Source organism: Rattus norvegicus, chromosome 10, assembly GCF_021556685.1.
Source record: "Rattus norvegicus strain SHRSP/BbbUtx chromosome 10, alternate assembly SHRSP_T2T, whole genome shotgun sequence".
NCBI classification, from domain to species: domain Eukaryota; kingdom Metazoa; phylum Chordata; class Mammalia; order Rodentia; family Muridae; genus Rattus; species Rattus norvegicus.
The window spans coordinates 76881339-76904227 of NC_141543.1; the positions used below are offsets into that span (position 1 = coordinate 76881339).

Genomic DNA, 22889 nt, shown 5'->3' on the forward strand with positions numbered 1-22889 from the left:
TCTGACAGCACTTTTCTATATTAGTTATTTTTATGAAGCCACGACTCAAATACCTGAGAGGGTGTAAAAGGAGAACGATTTCTTTTAGCTCATGGATCAACAGGCTGCCTGGCCTCATGTGCGCATGCCCCAGCATGATCCCCTTCCTCCAGCTAAGCTCCACCTCCCCGAGATCTCTGGAAATATTCCCAGTGACTGGAAAACGGGCTCAGCACATGAGCCTGTGACAGACATTTCCATTCAAACGGTAATAAGAGATTGATGATTTAAAAAAAAAAATTAAAGGGAAAAGTAATTAGTAGGCTTTCTATATTTTAAAAAATTCAAGGTTTTGATTAAAAAATGAATAGTGATCAAAATGATAATGATTGCAGAAGGAACATCTTTGCTTAAAACACAAGCCATTGCTACGAATGAATATGACACCAAACTCTCAAAGCTTCTTGAATTCTTAGTTTACATGCCTATAGATGAATTAATTTTTAGCATGTCATTTAGCTTCCTACACAGAAAAAGAAATAACATACTGTGAGTCAACTATACAACTACATGACACGAAAAATGTACTTAAAGGTAAAACTTACAAGTACAACTGATTTTTAATCAATATTTATAAGCTTAACTTTGATCTTTATTTGGGAATTGTATTTATGATATATGGCAACTTGCCTAGGCCATGTAAAGCCCAGGCATCTCGCCATGCTTCTGAGATGCGTATCCCAGAAATTAGTATTTAAATTGTCAAGCCTTGTAATACAAAAAGCCTTCCTAAGTAAGTGGGAAGCACGCCTTTTAACTACCGTGTAGGGCCATCATTTCTCTCTTGGCCCTTCCTCTTCCTGTTCTACATCTCTGAAAAACTTTAATGTTTTTACTAGAATCTTATAATGTTTGACGTTTTTAGAACTTTCAGTGGTTGGGAAATATACACTAAAGAGTATATTTATAACAAAAGTATCAATGTTAATGTTAATCGAAACAACCTTTTGAAAAAGAGGTTAAAATCGCTTAGAAATAAAGGGTGCTATGTTAATCGAAACAACCTTTTGAAAAAGAGGTTAAAATCGCTTAGAAATAAAGGGTGCTTTTAAGTATGGCTAAGACAGAAAACACCAGCAGTCACGTCACCAGTCTGTCTGCAGTAGGGTGTGGCTGGGCTGGTGGAGCAAGTGGGATGACCCAGCCGCTCACTGCCTTCCTTCCATGGAACTCATCTTCCTCAAAGCTACTGACCTCTCCACTGTTCACAATGCTTGCTATTTTTTTTAAATTTATTTATTATATGTAAGTACACTGTAGCTGTCTTCAGACACACCAGAAAAGGGCATCAGATCCCATTACAGATGGTTGTGAGCCACCATGTGGTTGCTGGGATTTGAACTCAGGACCTCTGGAAGAGCAGTCAGTGCTCTTAACCACTGAGCCATCTCTCCAGCCCACAATGCTTGCTATTAAACGTGATTTATAACTCTGCATCACAAGATAAAAGACCAGGATAGTGCTTTATTAGGTGTTCCAATTGTGTCACAGTTACGGAATGGTGTTTAGTATCGGTATGTTAATAGCATCCTGAAAAGCTGTCATCAATAGACATAATCCCTACTTAGAAACACTGGTCATTTAAAAATCTTTACTACTATGACTTCAATTGTTCCTCATATTTTGCTCACTAAACCCCTGCTTGTCTCCTAGGTGCTGTATCAACACTGCATTTCATGAAGTAGGAGCCTCCTGGCAGTGTGAGCTACAAGACTTACCTCCCTGGAAATGAGGCATGTCAATTGTATAATAACGTCTCGGCGTTAGTTTTAAGGCTCACTTTGTGCTATACTCACATCTATAAATTATAATACTAAAAAGCTTTATTTTTTTGTTATTTATCAATACTGAGATATGAGCTATTTTAAAGAAGGATGTATTTGTTTATACACCTTTTTAAAAGAAATTTAATGTCTTAAGACTTATTTTTGATTATGTCTATGTGTGGATATGTGCACATGACTGCAGGTGTCTGCTCGGAACAGGATGCCAGATTCCCTGAAGTGGGAGTTACAGATGAGTGTAAGCCGCCAGGTATGGGTGCCGGGAACCAAACGCGCATCTCCACAAAAGCAAAGCAATTCGTGCTCTTACACTCCCGGCCACCTCTCCAGCCCAGACCGCACACTCTTCTAGGAGAAATGATAAAAGTATTGCTGAATTGTTGGTTTCCCTATCTAACCTTAGTAAGGTAAATGAAGGTGTCGTGAAATAAAAAGATCCCGTCCCTAGGTAAGAAAACCTTAAATTCCTTCTAGATAAACACACTTAATGAAGCTTACAATACAAAACTTTGCTATATTTGGACTGACCTTTTACAATTTTAAAACAATTTCTTAAGATATAATTTAAGTCAGGCAGTAGTGGCACATGCTTTTAATACCAGCATTTGGGAGGTAGAGGCAGGTGGATCTCTGTGAGTTTGAGGCCATCCTGGTCTACAGAGTGAGTTTTAGGATAGCCAAAATTATAAACCCAAAAACAATATAATTTACATATTTGAAAATGCATTCATATGGAGGAGTTAGAGAAAGGACTGAAGGAGCTGAAGGGGTTTGCAACCCCATTAAGAACAACAATATCAACCAACCAGACACCCCCACCCCCCAGAGCTCCCAGGGACTAAACCACCATCCCAAGAGTATACAAGGATGGACCTATGGCTCCAGCTGCATATGTAGCAATGGATGGCCTTTGTCGGGCATCAATGTGAGGAGAGGCACCTTGTTCCTGTTAAGGCTCGATGCCCCAGTGTAAGGGAATGTCAGGGAGGGGAAATGTGAGGGAGTAGGTAGGTGGGTGAGGGAGCACCCTCATAGAAGCAGGGGGAGGGGGATGGGATAGGGAGTTTCTGGAGGGGAAACCGGGAAAGGGGATAACATTTAAAATGTAAATAAAAAAAGAAAAACTATGAATGTTCAAGTTGTCTCTTGGTAAAAGAAAAAGAAACAAAGAAAATGCAATTCATGGGCTAGAGAGATGGCTCAGTGGTTAAGAGCACTGACTGCTCTTCCAGAGGTCCTGAGTTCAATTCCCAGCAACCACATGGTGGCTCACAACCATCTGTAATGGGATCTGATGCCCTCTTCTGGTGTGTCTGAAGACAGCTACAGTGTACTCATATAATAAATACATAAAGCTAAAAAAAAAAAAAAAAGAAAATGCATTCATATTAAGCTTAATGAGTTTTGACAATAGGCACCTAAAGTGACCTACCATAATTGCCACACAAGACATTTACAGCCCCCACCTTCAGGGTCCCCCCACAGGGAAGCCTGAATCCCCACTACCTCAGGATGTGATTGTATCTTTAGACACCAAGCCACTTACAGTGAGTTCTTCAGGGTGGATGCTACTAGACTTAACTGATATTAAAAGGCTGAGATCTGTACACTAAGAAATACCAGGGACATTAAAGCACAAAATAAGTTCTGTGTAAGAACCAGCAAAAAGGTGGCCACCACAAGTCTAGGAGAGGCATTTCTGAAGAAAATATACTGGCCAGTACCTGATCTTGGGCTTCAAGCCTCCCAGGCTAAAAGAAAATCCATCTGTGCTGTTTAAGTCATGCCTTACGTGGTATTTTGTTGTACTAAAGCTGAAAAGAAGACATCACTCTGTAGTCAGTCCCACTATTAGAAAAGGGTTCTGAAAGTTATGGGTTATATCCAGGCTGCCAACCATAGAAGAGCAGTCAAAACACTGGTGCCCTCTTCTTGGCTCCAGACACACGTGCAATGCGCAGATACACACACAGACAAAACATTCATATGCATAAAATAAATCCAAAAAGTTACTGGAAATATACACGAGACAAAACAAGAAGGAAATCACTGCCTGTCAGTACAAAAGAAAACACCGCCAGCGAGGGAAACAGCGAGGGAAAGAGAAAACAGAAACGGCAGGAGCAACTGTGCACGGTGGCAGGGGTGGTGGCGGCGCGTTAGAGAGGCAGAGGTAGGCAGACCTCTGTGAGTATGAGGCCATCCTGGTCTACACAGTTCAGGATAGCCAGGGATACAGAGACCGTTTCTCAGGGAAAAACAAAACAAAATGCAGAGCTCCTTTCTTGATAGTAAATCTTTATGTATTAAACAGAGTAAATTCTTCAACCAAAGCACAGACATTGAAAGAGTTGATCTTAAACGATCCCACTGTACAGCGAAGACAAAGGATCCATGTTAGATCAGGAGACTTGAAGGCTGAAAGCCCCGGATGTAGCTCCACGGAGCAATCCGTGCCTAACGTGTACCAAGCTCTGGGACTGACCGGCCAGCATAACGAAGACGTGGGGAGGAGGAAAAAGCATTACAACTACCTCTGGCCAGATGCATGAAGCAAAATAACGGGCAACAAAGATCACTTACTAAAGTCAAAAAGCAGACTCCTCTCTCCTTCACCTATGAATTCCCGGTAATAAAAATCACAAATGAACAGTCCTCTTATATAACTAACATTTTTAATAGCAAAACAAAAAAGATCTCATCTTTCCTAAGTTATGTGAGAATTTTAAGTGAAGCAGTAATAAGATAATCAGGCAACAATCATCATAAATAAAATAGAATTATAATTATCTTGTTGTTTCTCACTCTAGGGAGTTTATCATGGTAATCTGATATCTATTTTAGAAGCACAAAAAAAAAAAAAAAAAAGAAAGAAAAAGAAAAAACCCAGCCCCCCAAAACAATAAACAATTCCTTACCTTGTAAGATGGCAAAAAGCACAAAATTCCTTGGCTCACAGTCTGGCACACAGACAACAGAAGCATTCCCACTTCATCCTGGAACTCAAATGTTTCAGTGTGCTGGAAGGTAGCACAGAGGTTCCGACCCTTAGGGCCTGAGCCAACAGTACCAACCCAAACCTAGAAATGAATATTTTAGTATTAGAGTTATGTCTAAATATAGCAGGAAAATTAATATTTGAGTGATTTATAGAAAAAGATGATCAAACAAACAGCAGAAATTTACTTTGAAACTAGAAATTTTCTTTAGTGCATTTAATTAATTGAATACAATTAGGTTGGTACCGATCCTAAATCAAATACTGTAACTTTTGAATAATATTATAATCCTCACAATAACTACAAAGACATAACCACCAGGAACTCCAGCTCCAAGGGATCCCATGCCCTTTTGGCCTCTGCAGGCACGGGACACACTTACACATCCAGGCAAAATACTATCACATGCAATTTAAAAACCAGTACATGTGATGGTTAATCTTGCTTATCTACTTGACTAATCTGGAATTAACTAATACACAAACTGCTGGGCACTGCCGTGAAGGACTTGCTTGGTCAGATTATGTGAAGCAGGAAGACCCAACCTAAGTGTGTGAATGACAATTTCTGGTGGCAGCCCAGATTAAAAAGCATACATGGTTTTTGCCTGTTTGCCTTCAATCTTGTTGGCGAGTTCACCTATCCTGCTGCTGTGCCATCCCTTCACTGATATTAAAACCAGGTTCTCTGAGCTTCCAATATAGACCTAAAACCAGCAGCTATCCAGGAACTCCCTAGGCCTTCAGCTCCGGATTGGGACTGTGGAGACATCCAGCCTCGTGGACTGAGCAACTACAGATTCTCAGTCTCTCTGTGACATGGCTATTGTGAGACTTCCTAGACCATATCAGGAAGTCAATTTGTAAATCCCCTTTTAAAATATATATTCATTTTTAGCAATTTTCTCCCTTTAGAAAAACCATGATTCATACAGATTACAACACCAGGAGTAGTCACATAGAAACACAATTTTAAGGATGAATTTCTCTAGTGGGCTTGCCATGACTGAAGGTGGCTAACTAACTCAACGAAACTCACAGTTACTAAGGACTCTGCTGGTTACACAGAGAGCCCGAGATGTATGTACTATTTAAAGAACTTACTGAGATGAACATGTTTGATGTTCCTGACTCACCTCCTGTGAGGAACAGGGAATTTAATAACTCTACACATAAAATTTTTAACAGTTTGTAGAGAGTCAAGAAAGCGAGGATGCTGGCTTTGGTGATAAAATTAACTCGTTCCAGATGAGCACAAACAATTGAAAAGTTTCTAAGTGTGTCTGAAGGAGAGTCTTCTCTCCCTCAGCCAGAAAGATCCAGTTGTCAAAATCAAATCCAAGTCCTCATTGCAGGATTGGCAGCCATAACAAAACAGATGTATGGCCATCCTGGAAGGGCCCTGGTCAGAAAGAAGTAAGCCCTGAAGTTGGGATGGACACTGAACCCTCATATACTGATGGGTTTGTTTTGCCTGAGGAAATACTGTTCCCTCACAACCCTTAGCAGACGATGCATCCCACCTCCTACTCTCTGTAGACAATGTATTTTCTCTCTCCATTGACATCTACAGACACATATAAAGGAAGAAGGGAGAGAAAAGCAAAGATTATTAAATGCTAACAACCAATGGATAGAAACAAAAAAATGGTATTCAATGCTATTATTTCAACTTTTCTTAAGCTTATAATTCTTAAAATATTAATTTTTACTATTTTTAATTTCTTAGATGTTTATGTGTAGGTTCCAGAAGGCCAGAGTATCAGATCCCTTTGTAGCTGGAGTTACAGGCCCCCGTGAACCCAATGTGGATGCTGGGAACTAAACTGGGTCCTCTGAAAAAGCAGTAAGTATTCTTGACCGCTGAACTGTATCTCTCCAGCCTTAAAATTTATAATTTTTCTAAAGAAAAAGTTAAGAAAAATCAAAAGACAGATAGCTAAACAAATTTTGGCATAGTTATACAGTGATATATTACGCTGCATAAAAAGAAAATGTGATACATGTTGCTGCAGATAAACACTGAAGACATCATCTACAGTACCAACAAACCTTCAAAATGCCATGCCAAGTATAAAAAAAAAAAGAAACAAAACAAAAAGAGCCAATCATAAAAAAGACCATCAAAAATCAACCATCAAATGTCACCTTGTTTTCAAGCAACTAACATGTCCCCACAAGTAAACCTGCGTGTGCGTGTGCGTGTGCGTGTGCGTGTGTGTGTGTGTGTGTGTGTGTGTGTATTTACAAAGAACTAGAACCATGTTGGGTACATAAGTATGATGTTAAATAAGTAGCTAACACTTTAAATTACTCATCAAAACAAACAGAGCCAGAAGTACTGGCTCAAACCTACAAGTTCAGCATTTGAGAAGTGGTGGCAAGATCAGGAGTCACCCTTGACCACATAGCAAGTTTGCTGTTAACGTGGGCCATAAAAGACGCTGCCTAAAGGAAACAAAACAAAACGGTGATTGAGGATGGCTCACTGATTAAGACTATGTACGGCTCGCTCATACAAAGGACCTGAGCTTGGTTCTCTGCACCCACATGATCTGGCTCATAACTGCTTGCTCCTCTTCTGGACCCATGCAGGCATCTGCATGACCACAGCACACATAAGCCCATGAAGTAGACCCACAAAATTATTTTTTAAAAAAATGAATAAATAAAATAAGGATATACCACAGTCTAACGAAATGGAGAAACAGATAATAACAAGTGGGAACTATAGTAGAAAAGCAAATATTTTCTTGTCTTGAGGTCCTGTAGAAAAACCAAAATGGGGGCTGGAGAGATGGCTCAGTGGTTAAGAGCACTGACTGCTCTTCCACAGGTCCTGAGTTCAATTCCCAGCAACCACATGGTGGCTCACAACCATCTGTAATGGAATCTGGTGCCCTCTTCTGGTGTGTCTGAAGACAGCTACAGTGTACTTATATATAATAAATAAATCTTAAAAAAAAGAAAAAGAAAAACCAAAATGTACTCAAAGGAAGCATTTGTAGCAGTTATGAATCCAAGGCAATAAAGCTTCTAGGGCGGCATCAGGACTTCCTTTTATGGACCCTGTCAGCCTGTTAGGCAGCTGACAAGATTTGCTTTTACTCTAAAACTATCATGTGACTCTCCTACTAGAGTTTGCTTGTAAGAATTTATTTATATGGAATTATATACACTCAGGTAAAAAGACTGAGAGCATCAATAAGATATAGTGAAACAGCTCACCTGTGAGTTACTGATGACATGGTTGGCCTCCAGTTGAATGTTAAATGTAACACCAAGCTCCGATGAAAAGGATTTCAGGGGTGACAGCGTCCCTGATGTTAGAACAATGGTCCGTACTTTGTCATTAATATCTGAAAAGGCCTACAAGGAAACACCAGACAGATGAGATCATCTTCTTAAAAAGCTAAACATAGCCATTTAATTGCTGGTTCTGGTCAAGACAAGTTGCGCTTAGGACAAAATGAGCTTACCACAGCTGGATTTAAGCACCAAAAGTTTAGCACATTAACTCCAATTTTCTGTCGTGAATGTTTCTTATTTTTTGGTACAGGCAAGAGCGCATTTTTATCAAAAATAGCAATTTGATTTGTCCAGGAGTAAGTCTGTTGAATAGCAACTTTATAATCATCTGCAAATCTAAATGGAGAGATAATGCTAATTGAACTATAAAACATAAAACTGAATGATCAAGCTACATGCATCTCAAACCTGCTAACTATAAAACTCAACAGAGTGTCATGCCTTCCCACAAAAAGAAAATGCTGTCCCCATCACTAGTTAACTCAGGAATTCTGGTGTAAATTAAGCCATGAAATCACAACAAATTCTAACAAGAAATATTAAAAATCTAATCGGCTAACCTCATTAGCCACTTTCCAATTTCATTTCAAACATGATGTAAAATAAATCATGGCAGAACCAGAACTCCACATCATGCCTTCTAACTTGGAGCTCCAGGTCTTTGAAATATCTATTTCTTAAGTATTATGGCTGCTAAGTAGAAAATAGGAATTATGGTTAAAGAAAGTAATAGACCAGTTGTGCTTTTTTTAATTGTGTGAAGAAATAAGGTACTTTTAGTGAAAGTTTTAAAAGTGTTAGCAAGTAATTATAAAACTTACATTTTTTTTTTGTTTTGATTTGTGCATGTGTGTGGGCATGCTTATTCCCAGGATCTGCACATGACTTCTTGTAGAGGTCAGAGAACACCTTGCAAGAACCAGTCAGTTCAACCATGTGTGTTTCAGGAATCAAACTTGGGTCATCAGTCTTTACCTTAGGACCTTTATCTGCCAAGCCACCTTACTGACTCTTCATCTTTCGCTGCTTTTCATGAGGTTACTGAACCAGAGTATATATGATCCCATCCCCAACCTGTGTCCCTATGAGCCTATAAAATGCCCAGGCTCACTGCTGATAAAATGTGTTAATCTGAACTATGCTCTCACAGCATTTTACCCCTAATTTCATCTCTAGAGAAATCAGATCTTCAAGTTCAAGTCAGGAACTCAGCTAATTGTGAAGAGAATTTTATAAATATGCTTAAATCTGAAAACTATAAAACGCCAAAGATACTTTAAAAAAGAGAGTTAAGCAAACAAGACTTTGAAACTAAAAATATTCTGCTCAACCAGGTGGTTCACATATACAGTTCCCGGATGCTAAGGCAGGACAATGCAAAGTGTTAGGAAAGCCTTGGCTACACAATGAGACCAAAAACAAAACAAAAGTCAGGACAAAATAATTGCCTTACATTAAAAAAAAAAAAAAAGACAATCAAGATGTAAAAAGACAACTCACAAGACAGCAAAAGCGTAAGAATATTTTATCTCACAGAGGATTAGCATCCCAATTGCATAAATAACTATACAAACCAACAATTAAAAGATGCAGGTCGAAAAGGACAATAGACTTTAGTAGATTATTTTTACAAAGTAGACTTACAATTGGCTAACAGGTACATAAAAAGGTTACAGGATTGACAGTCATCAGGAAATACACATCAGAACCACGCAGAGGAATCACTTGATATCCAGTAGGACGGCTGTTATTGTTAAAAAACACCCAGAACCAAAGAATGCATGGGCAAGGATGTGGAGAAGTCAGACCCTTAGACACTGCTAAAGGGAAGGTCAAACGGGATAAATGCTAAGTAAAACACTAATGCATTCCTCACAAAGTTAAATGGGACTGTCACGTGATCTTCAGCTCCACTACCAGGTAAAAAGCATCCATCCAGAGAAAATGAAAGCACACTCAAACAGCTATCTGTACGCCAATATTCATAGCAGTACTATAAATCATAGGCAAAAACGCTAAATAACTAACAAAAAAGATTAATAAAAAATGTGGCAAAATTGTGTAGTAGAATATTATTCACTCATAAAAAGGAATCGAGTTTGATGTATGCTCTACACAGAAGAGCTCTGATGAATTATACCAAACAAAGTAAGTCAGACACAAAGAGACAGTGGTAACACGGGGAGCAACAGCTTATACATGTAAAATTCTTGTTTGGTGATGATGACTGCATATGTAGGGGTGCCTATGGCACTGGTTAAGAAGGTTTGTGCATATTTCACATGCTAGTAGAATTTTTAAAACACTCAAAACTATAACTATGAAGAGTTTGGCACGGGGGCACAGGCCTGTAATCCCAGCACTGGGGAGGTGATGGCAGGATAATCAGGAGTTCAAGACCATCCTCTGTTGCAGAATGAGTTTGAGGCCAGCCTAGAGTACATAAATCCTGTCTCAAATAAAAACAAGCAAACCACGCAAGAAAAGAACTTTCAGATACTGATAGACACAGATCCTAATTATTCTGAAAACAAAAGGAAACTGCTTAAACTTAGCGCTGGAGGACTACAAGTTAAAGAAGAGTTAATGAAGTGCACTGACTGATTTCAATATTTATTTTCACCAATGAGAAAAAGATTTCAATTGTGCTGAGTCTCTGTCAATAGCAATCTATACATGTGTATAGCTGTAACATTTAACATTTCCATACTAAGTTAAAAACAACATTCATTTAGCTGATTATTTTAAAACTTCATTCATGGCTGTGTGCACACACACTACAGTATGCATGCGGCGGTCAGAAGACAGGCTTGCAGAGTTGGTTTTCTCCTTCCACTTTCATGTGGCTCTGGGGATGGAACCCTGGTTGCTGGCTTATATAAAAGCAGCCTTTACCTGCTGACCTAAGGCTACAAACAAAATACAACAACAAAATCCCAACAAAACGGGTTTACCTGCTATTTTTTCTGAAGAGATAGTCAAGTACCATGAAGAGTCCTTTGAGCATGATCTGAGTTGATGCACTAATAATAGGTATTTGTATTGCCTCCTCTTTACCATGGGTTGATGTGACTTTTTCTTCTTTTTGAAGAACAGCTGAGAGATGTTTCTGTAAGAAATTACCCTATTATTCATGAAGGGCGTGGAGAGGTGACAGAAGGAAAATCCTTTGCAAACTATTAATACAAGTCAAAATGAAGCAGGTATTCATGAACACAAAAACTCAAGTCACTTTGCATTTTTACTCTTGCCTCTTTACCTATCACAGTAGTTAGGATGAAACTCCTGGACTTTATGCACACTAGGCATTCTATAGCTGACCTACCCAAGCCCAACAGTGGGGCTTGAATTTCCATGTTAGCAAATATTCCTCTGAGCCAGACACTTTAATAAAGACATCTAGGAGGATAACTTCTTCAGGAACTAGTGTGCTATTTAGAACCTTTTAGAAGCAATGAACTAAATCTTAAAAGTACCAGTTGATTTTTCCAATAGTTTTCCCCCTAAATTCCTGAATTATATATATAGGAAATAACTCTGGTAATGAGGCTATCATATGATAAACATACTTTACTAATACCCATTTTTGTTGTTATTGTTTTGGTAGCTGAATCTGGGTCTTCAAGAAGAGTAGGAGGGGCAGGGCATGGCAAAGAGAGCCTTTAATCTTAGTACCCAGAGGACAAAGGCAGGTGGATCTCTGTGAGTTTGAGACCAGTCTGATTTACAGCCAACCCTACACAGAGAAACCCTGTCTCAAAAAACAAAACTAAACAGAAAGACTACTAGGCAGGGATTCTAATGAACCACATAAGGCCTGATAAGTAAAATTTAAATAATTTAGAGAAACAATAAAAAAGAGATGAATTGAAGAGTAATCAGTCATTTTATTCTTGACCCAAGAATCCCTCAACCTACAAATCTTTTCATGAGAAAAAGTACGAATATGGTGATGGATGGAACGAAGAAAATATAAAACAAAATACATACAAACCACATGTGGTAACACATGCTTGCTGTCCTAGCATCTGGAAGGTAAAGGCAGGAAGCCAAAAAGTTTAGGCTAATCGTGGTATCTAGCAAGTTCAAGGCCAGACTATATTACATAACTAAGACCTAATCTCCAAAAATGAAAACCAAAACATGAATGCCTAAACAAGAACTGAACAAGGATATTAGGCATGGTAGTGTGGACAGAGGCAGCAGAAGGCCTGAATCGTATGCACAGAACTGTGAAAAATGCAAAGAAATCGTCTCCCCAAGGAGGAGGGCATCAATTGATTATCCAACACCAATGTAGACATGGACACGGGCACACACGCGCGCGCACACACACACACACACACACACACACACACACACACACGCACACGCACACACAACTACAAATTGCTATAGAAAGGACATATATAGTATGATTCCAATCACAAAGCATTCTAGAAAAGAATAAACTATAGAATCGGTAAGGGTAAGAGTGTTAGTCTAGGTTTCAGATGAGTGTCAAAGGGTACAGCAGAGGCATGAAGAGGTACAATTTAGAGAATGTTTTAGGACACTGAACCTATTCTGTATGATGCCTTAATGGTGGGTGACTAGGCAATTCCTATTGAACTGTACAACATGGGGAGTAAGTTGTCAGGAAAACCATGGACTTTGAGTGACAATAATATATTAATGCAGTTAGAAGCATATTCCATGACTCTATTCTCAACAGGCAAAACTAGTGTGGTGTGTGTGTGTGTGTGTGTGTGTGTGTGTGTGTGTGTGTGTTAGGGGTAGTGGATAGGATGAAAAATAATGAGAATTCTTAGCTTTCCATTAAAATTTTCTCTAATTTTGAAACTGTTCTTTAAAAAAGTTTCTTAGTTTAGATAACTAAATAGGAAAAAAAACCACAAACTACTCCTATTCCTGCTACCTGCTATAAGGGGGAATAGATTCTTGAGACTATGATAAAAGTATGAGACCTCTCTCCAGAAGAATGTACGAACATACACATCACAGTGAGGCTCCTACAGGTCCAACCACCTCTCCACTAACTTCCAGTTTCTGTTTTAAAATATAAATAACACAAAATATAAACTTTTTATTTTCTGAAATTTTAAGTACTATAATTGACATAAAATACACCCTAAAAATATTGGTTTCTTTTAGTTATGAATAAAGAAATAACACCTTCAAAGTCTCAGTTTGTCCAAACTAAACAATAATTTGTGCCATCACTAAAGATTATCAGATTTAGATAAGAAAATTAAAACAATTTTTAAACTATTAGTTTTTAAAACTCTAGACTTTACTGGATGTGCTATGGTTTTTCTCACTCGTAAATGACATCTAGTTGGCTAAGTAAATGTCATGGGTAGGGAGAAAGGATCTTACCTGCAAGACGGGGAAAGAAGCAGCGGTGATGCCCATCCTGTGTAAGTTTAAGAGCATCTCATTTCCACTCCATATCTTACAAGACGACTCATAATCCCTTTCTACAAGATTCTTAGAATTTGTTTCTAACCAACTGGAATTAGAACAAAACAATTCAATCAGCCAGTGTCATCCTTAGATGTCCTCCTATACCAGAGGTGGGGAACTATTATTCATATGTGGATCTGATACAGCCATCGACGTTGTTAGGACATGAGCGTGGATTAACACACCTCCCAAACGCACATGTCATACTGCGTTCTACCGACATAGGTAGAAGTGAGTGTTTATTAAGAAAGGAACAAGTGTGAGGTTTCTGTGCATTCGTACTGCTTTACTTAAGACTCACAGGTATGAGGTGTTTATATCAAATCACATAAAATGAGTGCAAAACAAATATTTATGGTGCATATTTACAACTAAGGAATTCTCTGAAAATACATATTTATTGATATGCATACTTACAGAAACAAAGGCATAAGAAGGGAAATACCAGGGTAAAAGACAGAACTCAGGGGCAGAGTGCTTGCATAGACCATGAGGCTCTAGGGTCGGTCCCCAGCACACAGTGGAGAGTAGTCATCCACATGAAAATACAGCTAATCACAGCTTGGTGGCTACTGTAATCTCAATGTCTGATATTTTCCTAGAGCTGATTTTATAACAACTGAATGCAGAAAAGTGGCCAGTCCCAAAGGAGATTTAAAAAAAAAAATGAAAAAGAAAATGTTTGAAAACAGAAGGAATAGCTGGTGCAAAGTTAATAAGCTTTGCTCCTTTGAGGACATGAAAGAAAGCCAGTGTGGAAATCACAATGGGCAATACTAGATGTTACCGGGTTAAACCGGAAACAGACTGGTTAGGGCAAGGATAAGAAATCTGGGATTTACCCAAAGTTTGAAATAAAGTTGTAAATAAGAAAGTGAGTGTTTGAAGTGTTTAAAGGATGATTCAGATTTCCCAGGCAGAATGGATTATGAGAGAAAGAAAGCAGAGTCATATGAGGAAGCTGTCAGTAACACTGAGACCAAAGACACGGGGTGACTTGGGGCACACCAGACAAGTGGCACCTGTAGGACTCAATGACTAACTGAATGATGAGGTGAAAGAGTGATCAAAGGCAGTATTTACTGTTTGACTTGAGGAAATGACAGGCTGTTTCTCTGGATAAGGAAGGCTGAATGTAGAGAGTGAAGAGACAGTTGTTAGAGCAAAGGGAGGAATTTAACTTTGGATTTAAAGTTGAAATATATTAGATATCTAATAGACATAAAAATAACTGTTTATGAGAATCATACTTAGGGAGAGGTCTGGACTAGAGACCCAGATTTAAGCTTCAGCAGTTCTGTAGATAATTCTCAATCCCACAGCTCTCAAACTGAGTTGCAACCGCATATGGAGGTCAAGAAACTGAATATGGAAGTTGTGAAAACTTTGGTAACACGTAAGGGACCCTACAGTAAGGAACCCAAAATCAAACACAAAGAATAGAAGGAATAATTGGGGGGAAGGATGGCCTAGTGGCTGAAGTGTTGGCTTGCACAAGCCTGAGGGCCCCAGAGCCACAGCCATCTCTTTAGCATCCTTGAGTTTACTAACGCCTGACATAATAGAACATATCTTTAATACAAAAAGACACCCTGAATACACTGACAGGCAAAAATTCTTACTTGATGAGGTTATAGCACACATCACGTAGGGGCTCGTGGCTTTTCTTCCTTATATTACTGTTGATCAAACTATCTAGCTCATCCCGAGCAAACCGGAGCTGAACTTCCGTTACACTGTAGCTTGCTGTTTCCCGAGCGCACTCTTCAATGTTATGAGCTTCATCCAAAATGACAACTTGTTCTTTCAGCTTTATATCCATCTGTAAGATAAAATAATTTTCTATTAAAACATTTGATAAAGTGGATTTAATAGGTAAAAGATTTCGTTTAAAAATTCACAATGTAGGCCAATAATTGCTTGTGCACTTTCTATTAAGGAGCTGACCCTCAAGCCTTAAGAACTTCACAAATGCTAACAACACCCACAGATACAGTTCTACACCGAGCAGCGCTGGGCTGAGCAGAGTAACTGTTGGGATTACAGCAAACTCCTCCTCTTTTCTCCAGATTAGCTCATTGCTCTTGGTTGACCTTGATCCCACAAGAAAAGGACTGCCTGAGAACAAAGCCATCATAATGAAGAGAAAGCTAACTAATTCTTTTAAAACTCTTTTCAAGTTAGGTGTGTGTAACTTGCACTTGAGAATCCAGAGTAATAAAACACGGAAATTTTATTAAAGTAACCACGAGAAAATAACATACACAGGTCTGAAAGTGACTGAAAAAGAACTACAGCAGAACAGAAATAGGCTGAGTATCAAAGGAGAAACCCTGTAGGAGGACCAGGAGTCTCAAGCTGGACCCCCGAGATCTCCCAAACACTGGACCACCAACCAGGCAGCATACACCAGCTGATATGAGCCCCCCCCCCCCACACACACACACATACAGCAGAGGACTGCCGGGTCGGGTTCAGTCAGAGAAGATGCACCTAGCCCTCCAGAGACTGGAGGCTCCAGGGAGTGGTGAGGTCTGGTAGGTTGGGGTGGAGGGGGTGGGGACACCCTCATCCTCAGGGATAGGAGTGGAGGGAGAAGGTATAGGATGTGGAACAGCCAGAGGGTGGCCGGGAGGTAGATAAAATCTAGAGTGTAAAAAAAAAAGTTAAATAAAATTAAAAAAACAAAAACCCAAAGGCATCACATTTTTTTTTTTTTTTTGGTTCTTTTTTTCGGAGCTGGGGACCGAACCCAGGGCCCTGCGCTTCCTAGGTAAGCGCTCTACCACTGAGCTAAATCCCCAGTCCGTACAATTTTTATGTAAATGGATGGAACTTGAAAATATCCTGAGTGAGGTAACCCAGCCCAAAAAGAAGAAGCATGATAATGTACTAACTTCTAAGTGGATATTAGCTATAAAATACAGGATATCCATACTGTTCTCCACAGACTCAGAGAAACTAAACAAGAAGGAAGGCACAAGTGAGGTGGCTTGAATCTCACTGAGAAGGGAGGATAAAATAGCCGTAAGAGGGGCTAGGGAGATGGCCCAAGGATTAAGAGCATTGAATGCTCTTCCAAAGGTCCTGAGTTCAATTTCCAGCACCCACATGGTAGCTCACAACCATCTGTAATGAGATCTGATGCCCTCTTTTGGCCTGTAGGTATAGATGCATGCAGAACACTATATACATAAGTAAATAAACAAACATTTAAAAAGTAGTCATAGGGGCAGATAGAGGAGGGAACTGTGTGGGAGAGGGGATGGGGAATGGAATGGGGGAGGGGTTCAGGATCAGGTGTGGGGAGGGACAAGAGAGACAGTCAACCAATAACAGGCCCAACGTGAGACTCATCCCATGGGCAAGCACCAACCCTTGGCATTATTAATGATACTCTGTTATGCTTGCAGACGGTAGTGTAGCATGGCTGTCGTCTGAGAGTCTCCACCCAGCAGCTGACTCAGACAGACGCAGACACCCACAGTCAAACGGTGGATGAAGCCTGGGGACTCTTATGGAAGAATAGAAGGAAGGATTGAGGGCCCTAACAGGGATAGAAACTCCAAAGGAAGACCAACAGGAAGACTAACCTGGACCTTTGGGGCTCTTAGAGGCTGAACCACTAACCAAAAGAGCATACGCAGGCTGGACCTAGGCCTCCACACATGTACGTAGCAGACACTCAGCTTGGTCTTCCTGTGGGTCTGGAACAACTGGAGCAGGGGCTACCAAAAACTGTTGCCTGTCTGTGGGACATGTTCTACGAGCTGGGCTTCCTTGTTTGGCCTCAGTAGGAGGCACCAGCCTTGCAGAGACTTGACGTGCCAGCATGGGGGGATGGATACCTTTGGGGAGGGGAGGGCACATGCTCAGAGGAGAAGAGGAGGAGGGATGGGAGAGAAGACTATGGAAGGGGTGACTGGGAGGGGGCAGTGGGCGGGATATAAAGTGAATAAAAAAGTGAGCTAACCAATGAAAGGTACCGTAGCAGAGGTTAGCCCTGTGGTAGCAAATAAAATGCCTAACAGGCTGGAGAGACAGCTCTGTGGATAAGAACACTTGCGGCTCTTCCAGAGGATCAGCATTCAATTCTCGACACCCACCTAAGGGCTCAAAGGGCACCGCACATATGTTGTGCACAGGCACACATACATGTAGGCAAACAAATACAAATAAAATAAAAAATTAAACTAAATATCAAAAAAAAATTAAATACTTATTAATCTTGAACTTTAAAAACTGGAGCTGCAGCCATGCCTCAGCTGGTAGAGTGCTTGCCTAACATGGAGGAGCCCTGAGTTGGACGGCTCGAACTGCAAGACCTGAGTGTGGCAGCATGCACCTGCAAGCCTGGACAGTAGAGGCAGGATGATCGGAAGCGCAAGGTCATCCTCAGCTACGTAACAACTCAAGGCTAATTTACTGGGCTATATGAAATCCTGTCTCAAAGATAAAGCAAAACAACCCTGGAACAGAAAAAGAGAGCAGAAAGCGAACATGAACTGTACAGTCACAGACAAGGAAAGCAATAGCTGGCTATGCCTTATTGTTTACTCTGTCTTAAGCTATAGTAATTATAAAAAGAATCAGGCAAACAAAGCTTAAAGTCCATTACTAAGAAACTTTACAATGCACAATTTTCATAGTACATATTCTCTTCATACAAGCTCTTGGAGACAGTTATTTTCCCCCTAGAAAAATGTTTTTAAAATAATTCTTAACCTTGCCATGTGATAGTGGCATATGCCTTGGATCCCAGCAGTTGGGAGTTCAAGCCCAGCCTGGTCTATATAGTGAGTTCCAGGGCAGCCAGGACTACATGGAGAAACCTTGTCTCAACAAACAACAAACAAACAAACACCTCTTAACTGAATGAGTGGAGAGAACAACGGTCATATAATGGTCTTATATGGGAACAATTTTGCTAGTGTCTAGAGATGTCTGACGGTAACAACTGTGAGGATCCTGTCGGCATATCAGAGACAAACCCAGGGGAGTCAGGAAACATCACAAAGCACAGACGCCCAGCACAGCGGAGATTTCTCTGCCCAAGTGCGAATCAGTCAAGCCTGGGTTTAGAAGCCACCTCGTAGTTCACCTTTGAAAATGATTTTGGTACTATTTATGTACATCCGATACAAAGCGGGGAAAGACATACAGCATCTAGAAGCGTTTCCACCCATCACTCTTATCTCAGGAGGCAGTAAGTTCTGAGCTCTGTATTACTCACACTTTCCCTTATTTGTGAGTCTAAGAGGTAGTTGTAGGGGCAAAAAATTATGTCGGCACTGTCTATCAGTTCTCGAGCTGTATAGTAGGGACAAGCTTTCAGTTTCCTCCCGAGGCTGACAAGTTCTTCTATGTCCCAGGCTTTGGATATGCCGTGAAGAAACTGCAATGTCTGCTGATTACTAATTCTGTGAACGCCATGATAGAAATAGCAGGACTTCCCCTGAAAACAGACGTAAGGGATATGTGAGCCAACTCTGGAAATGAAGGAATAAAATAAGATTAGCTCAGAACTTAAAAAGCATTTCTATGACCAAAAGCTAATATTTTATAGGGAAAATAAGTACTTGCATATTTATAATCACAGTCACATCTCCCTGCCAAAACACAGGGATCTCACTATGTTGCCCATATTGACCTTAAACTCCTGGGCTCAAGAGATCCTCCTGCCTCGTGTTGCTGAGTTACAGGCCATGTCCAAAACCATTTAGAGATTATAGTAATTGTCTCAGAATGAGAGAGAACTTAAATACAAAGTAAACTTGAGAAAAATATTCACAATTGGTGTAACCATGACATTAGCATAACACTTCTGAAAGGATGGGCAAAGCAATGGCATCTCCTGCCGCTTTTAGAAGAGAATCAGGACGATGGGCGGTGCTGTAGCCTTTAATCCCAGCACTCAGGGACCTTTGTGAGCTTTGTGAGTTCAAGGCCAGCCTGATCTACTGAGTGAGTTCTAGGACAGTCAAGGCTATGCAGACAAACCCTGTCTGGGAAAACAAAAAACAAACAAACAGAATTAGGTGAAGGGAATACAGAGAAAATTTCAGTTCATTCTCTTGTCCCTTTTCAAATTCAAGCCACGAGACAATATTGGAAGTAAGGAAACAAGAAAGGCAGAGGAGGGGAAAAGGGAGGAAGGAAGACCATTTTGAGAGAAAAATAAAGAAGGATAATTACAAGAAAGATCATAAAATATAAGAGTATCTCCAAGATTCACAGTTATTTATTCAGTCCCCATCTTTCCCTATTTTAAATGTATAAAAAAAAAATCTGTTTTAACTTGTACTTTCTATAGTTTCCGTTAAGGTATAACATTTCTTTAAATGTTCGTGTGGTACTGAATAATGAATCTAGGGCCTCTAGTACTCTAGATAAGTATTCAACTTCTGAGTCACAATCTCTAGTCCTCGTATGAATATTCAAGATGTCCAATGGTTAATTCTTATTTTTTGATGATATCTATTAACATCTTCGTTATTATGGTATCAGAAGTAAAACAATTATTGTTAAGTATTGGTAAATTAAAATTTTAATAACTCACTCTAAGTAAGAATATCATATATTAGCATAAACTGTATAAAAACTGGGGGAAAGAGAGACGCCTCTTTCTCAGTGGTTAAAAGCACTTGGTTCTTGCAGAAGACCTAGGTCTGGTTCACAGCACACACAGTAACTCACAACCACCTTAACTCTTGTAACGGGCTCCTACATGCATATAGTGTGCAGGCAAACTCATCACATATACATAAATTTTAAAAATAAATTCCAAAATGTATAAAATCAGCCCGGCATGCTGGCCAGTATCTGTAATCCAGGTGCCTGGGAGCCTGAGGCAGTGAGGTAGTGGGGTCTACCTGAGCGCCACGGCAATACCTTACAGCTAACATAAATAACTTAATTAGGAGAATAATAAAATGCATGAAACTAATAGTCATATCACAAAAAAATTAACAAAAGTTTAAGCTTTGAATAATGGGCAATTTGCCAAAACCTCAAAATTCTAATTTTTATCATCAATGTGACTATACAGAGTGCAATTTAATAGCAAAGAACAAACCAAAGCAAAAAAATCTGTAACTAAACTCATTTTCTATGACTAACAGCAAACATGTCAAGAAAATGTATACAAAACATATACCTTTGTAAGGTTGGGAAGGATAGTACATGCCTTTAATCTCTGCACTCCAGAAGCAGAAGCCAGTGAATCTCTTGAGTGGGCCAGCCTGGTCTACAGATTGAGTTCCAGACCAGACAAAGCTACATAATGAGACCTTGTCTCAAAACTAACAAACCAAATGATATACCCTTTTGAGTGAGTGAGTTATTTGTTAGTTCTCTAATGATGTTATAATAAGAAAAATAGGCATTGAATGTGTAGAGTATAAAGTCTATGTAAAGTGTTCTTGCTTAAACAATAAATATGCACATATATTCTAGCAAATATTGATTTTTCTTTTTAAATATTCTGGCAAAAAAACCCACACAACTTGACAGTGGTTTCCTTGAAGGATTAGAGTACAGAGGAAGCTGGACAACAGGACTCCTCATCTTGGGCTAGCTTTGACTCTTTTATCCATATACTTTATTTCTTTTCTTTTTGGGTGAGGGAAAGCAGGGTCTTATGTAGCCCAGGCTAGCCTTAAATTTGAATCCTCTTGCACGAGCCTCCACGGGCTGGGATCATAGTTGTGCACCACACTACCCAGATATCATTTAATATCTTTCTTGTTGCCTGCATCTATGAATGTGCACCACATGCATTCCTGGTGCCCACAGCGGGTATGTGATTCCCCAAAACTTGATTTACAGACATTGTGAGTTGCCATGTGGGTGTTGGAAATTGGACCCTGATCCTCTGAAAGAGTAGCAAGTGCTCTTAACTTCTGAGACGCCCTTCCTACTGCTTCGTTTGAATTTTTAAAAAATAAGATAATCTATATTTAAAACTTTTTAATGAATTGACATTTCTGGCTCCGCTTTCATTTTCTTTCCTTAATTGAAACAAAAAATTAATTTTAACAGACAGGTGCTTATCTTTCCAGTTCGGAGGCACTTTAAAAGTAACGGTGAACAAAAGCACATGTGCCTTCAGATCAAGCCAAATAATCAGAAAGTTTACACTTAGAGGGCTCTTAGGACGACAGCTCTTTGCAGGCTGATAGTGAGGCCAAAAACGCATCCCTTTTAGCCCTGTAACAGAACCCGGAAGGGAGTCTGTTGGCTGGGGTGTTATCACACTTTCACTCCTTTCACTCGGTGTCAGCTATCTATTTATCATTTCGCTTTGATAAATCAGCCACAGTAAACATGGACACCTATGGTGACTTTGTAATTGGCCCTCATTACAATACCAAATTACTCTGAGGGCTTGGGAACAAGGAAAAGACCCGCTCATGGACACCCAGAAGGTAAGCGCTTTGACACAGAGCTAGGATGTAGCAAGCCACAAGCAACTATCTTTACTTATATCACTAATATTCAAATATAAAATACTTGTTCATTTTGAGCCAAGGAAAAATTCTGAGCATTGAAGTCTATTAATTATTTTTACATGACTCAAACTTAAGAATAAAGATCAAATGCAGGATTCTAGAATATTATACAAAAGACTGTCTTAAACTTTTAATTGCTTCCGCCAATGTATTTTAACTTATGTATTTCCTACAAATGCATAATAATTTGTCAAGAACAAGTAAAAAAAGACTTTAAAAATATATAATGACAATGGCAGCCAGCACTTGAGTTTAGCAAAACCATTAGTAACTCATGGGAAACGGTTTAAACAGGGCATTTGCAGTGTCACCACAAAACCCTTTTTCTTGAGGACCTTTAAAACATAAACAGTGAAGAGATTCCATACAATTCTTCAGCTAATGAGAAAGAATTTGAATGGCAACAAATATGACTACAGAATTTCAAGCGTGACTTTGAGTAAGTCTATATTCTCTTCCCTACTCTGCATAAGTCACTCAAGCTCGTCATAGACCCTCTCCTACTGATAGTCTCTCTCTCCTACTACACACAGCTAAATAGCTGTTACAATGAAGAGGCCTAAAAACCTGAGTGAACCCTCATAAAATAAAATAAAACACTGAGAAAGAAAGAACAATGAAACATAATCTATTCATATCCTACGGTAGGAGGGGACCATCAATGTAACAAAACTCTTGGGACTCTCACTCATAGTCTTCTGTGTAAAATCAACTCCGATAAAATAATAGACAAAAAAATTCAAAATATACTACTACTGCTCACTTTAGATCCTGGTTCACTGA

At 39.5% G+C, this 22889-nt stretch overlaps 1 protein-coding gene across 1 annotated transcript in view; it reads right to left on the reverse strand.

Annotated features, from left to right (window-relative positions):
* Nucleotides 1-22889, reverse strand: part of Brip1 (BRCA1 interacting DNA helicase 1) — a 125698-nt gene that overhangs the window by 65177 nt on the left and 37632 nt on the right. Inside the window, exons 8-14 of the mRNA NM_001430230.1 lie at nt 18830-19051; nt 15219-15418; nt 13510-13642; nt 11085-11239; nt 8301-8466; nt 8050-8190; nt 4742-4903 (exon numbers count right to left, since the gene is read on the reverse strand). Of these exons, the coding sequence (NP_001417159.1) occupies nt 4742-4903; nt 8050-8190; nt 8301-8466; nt 11085-11239; nt 13510-13642; nt 15219-15418; nt 18830-19051 (1179 nt within the window). The remainder of the gene's footprint in view (nt 1-4741; nt 4904-8049; nt 8191-8300; nt 8467-11084; nt 11240-13509; nt 13643-15218; nt 15419-18829; nt 19052-22889) is intronic.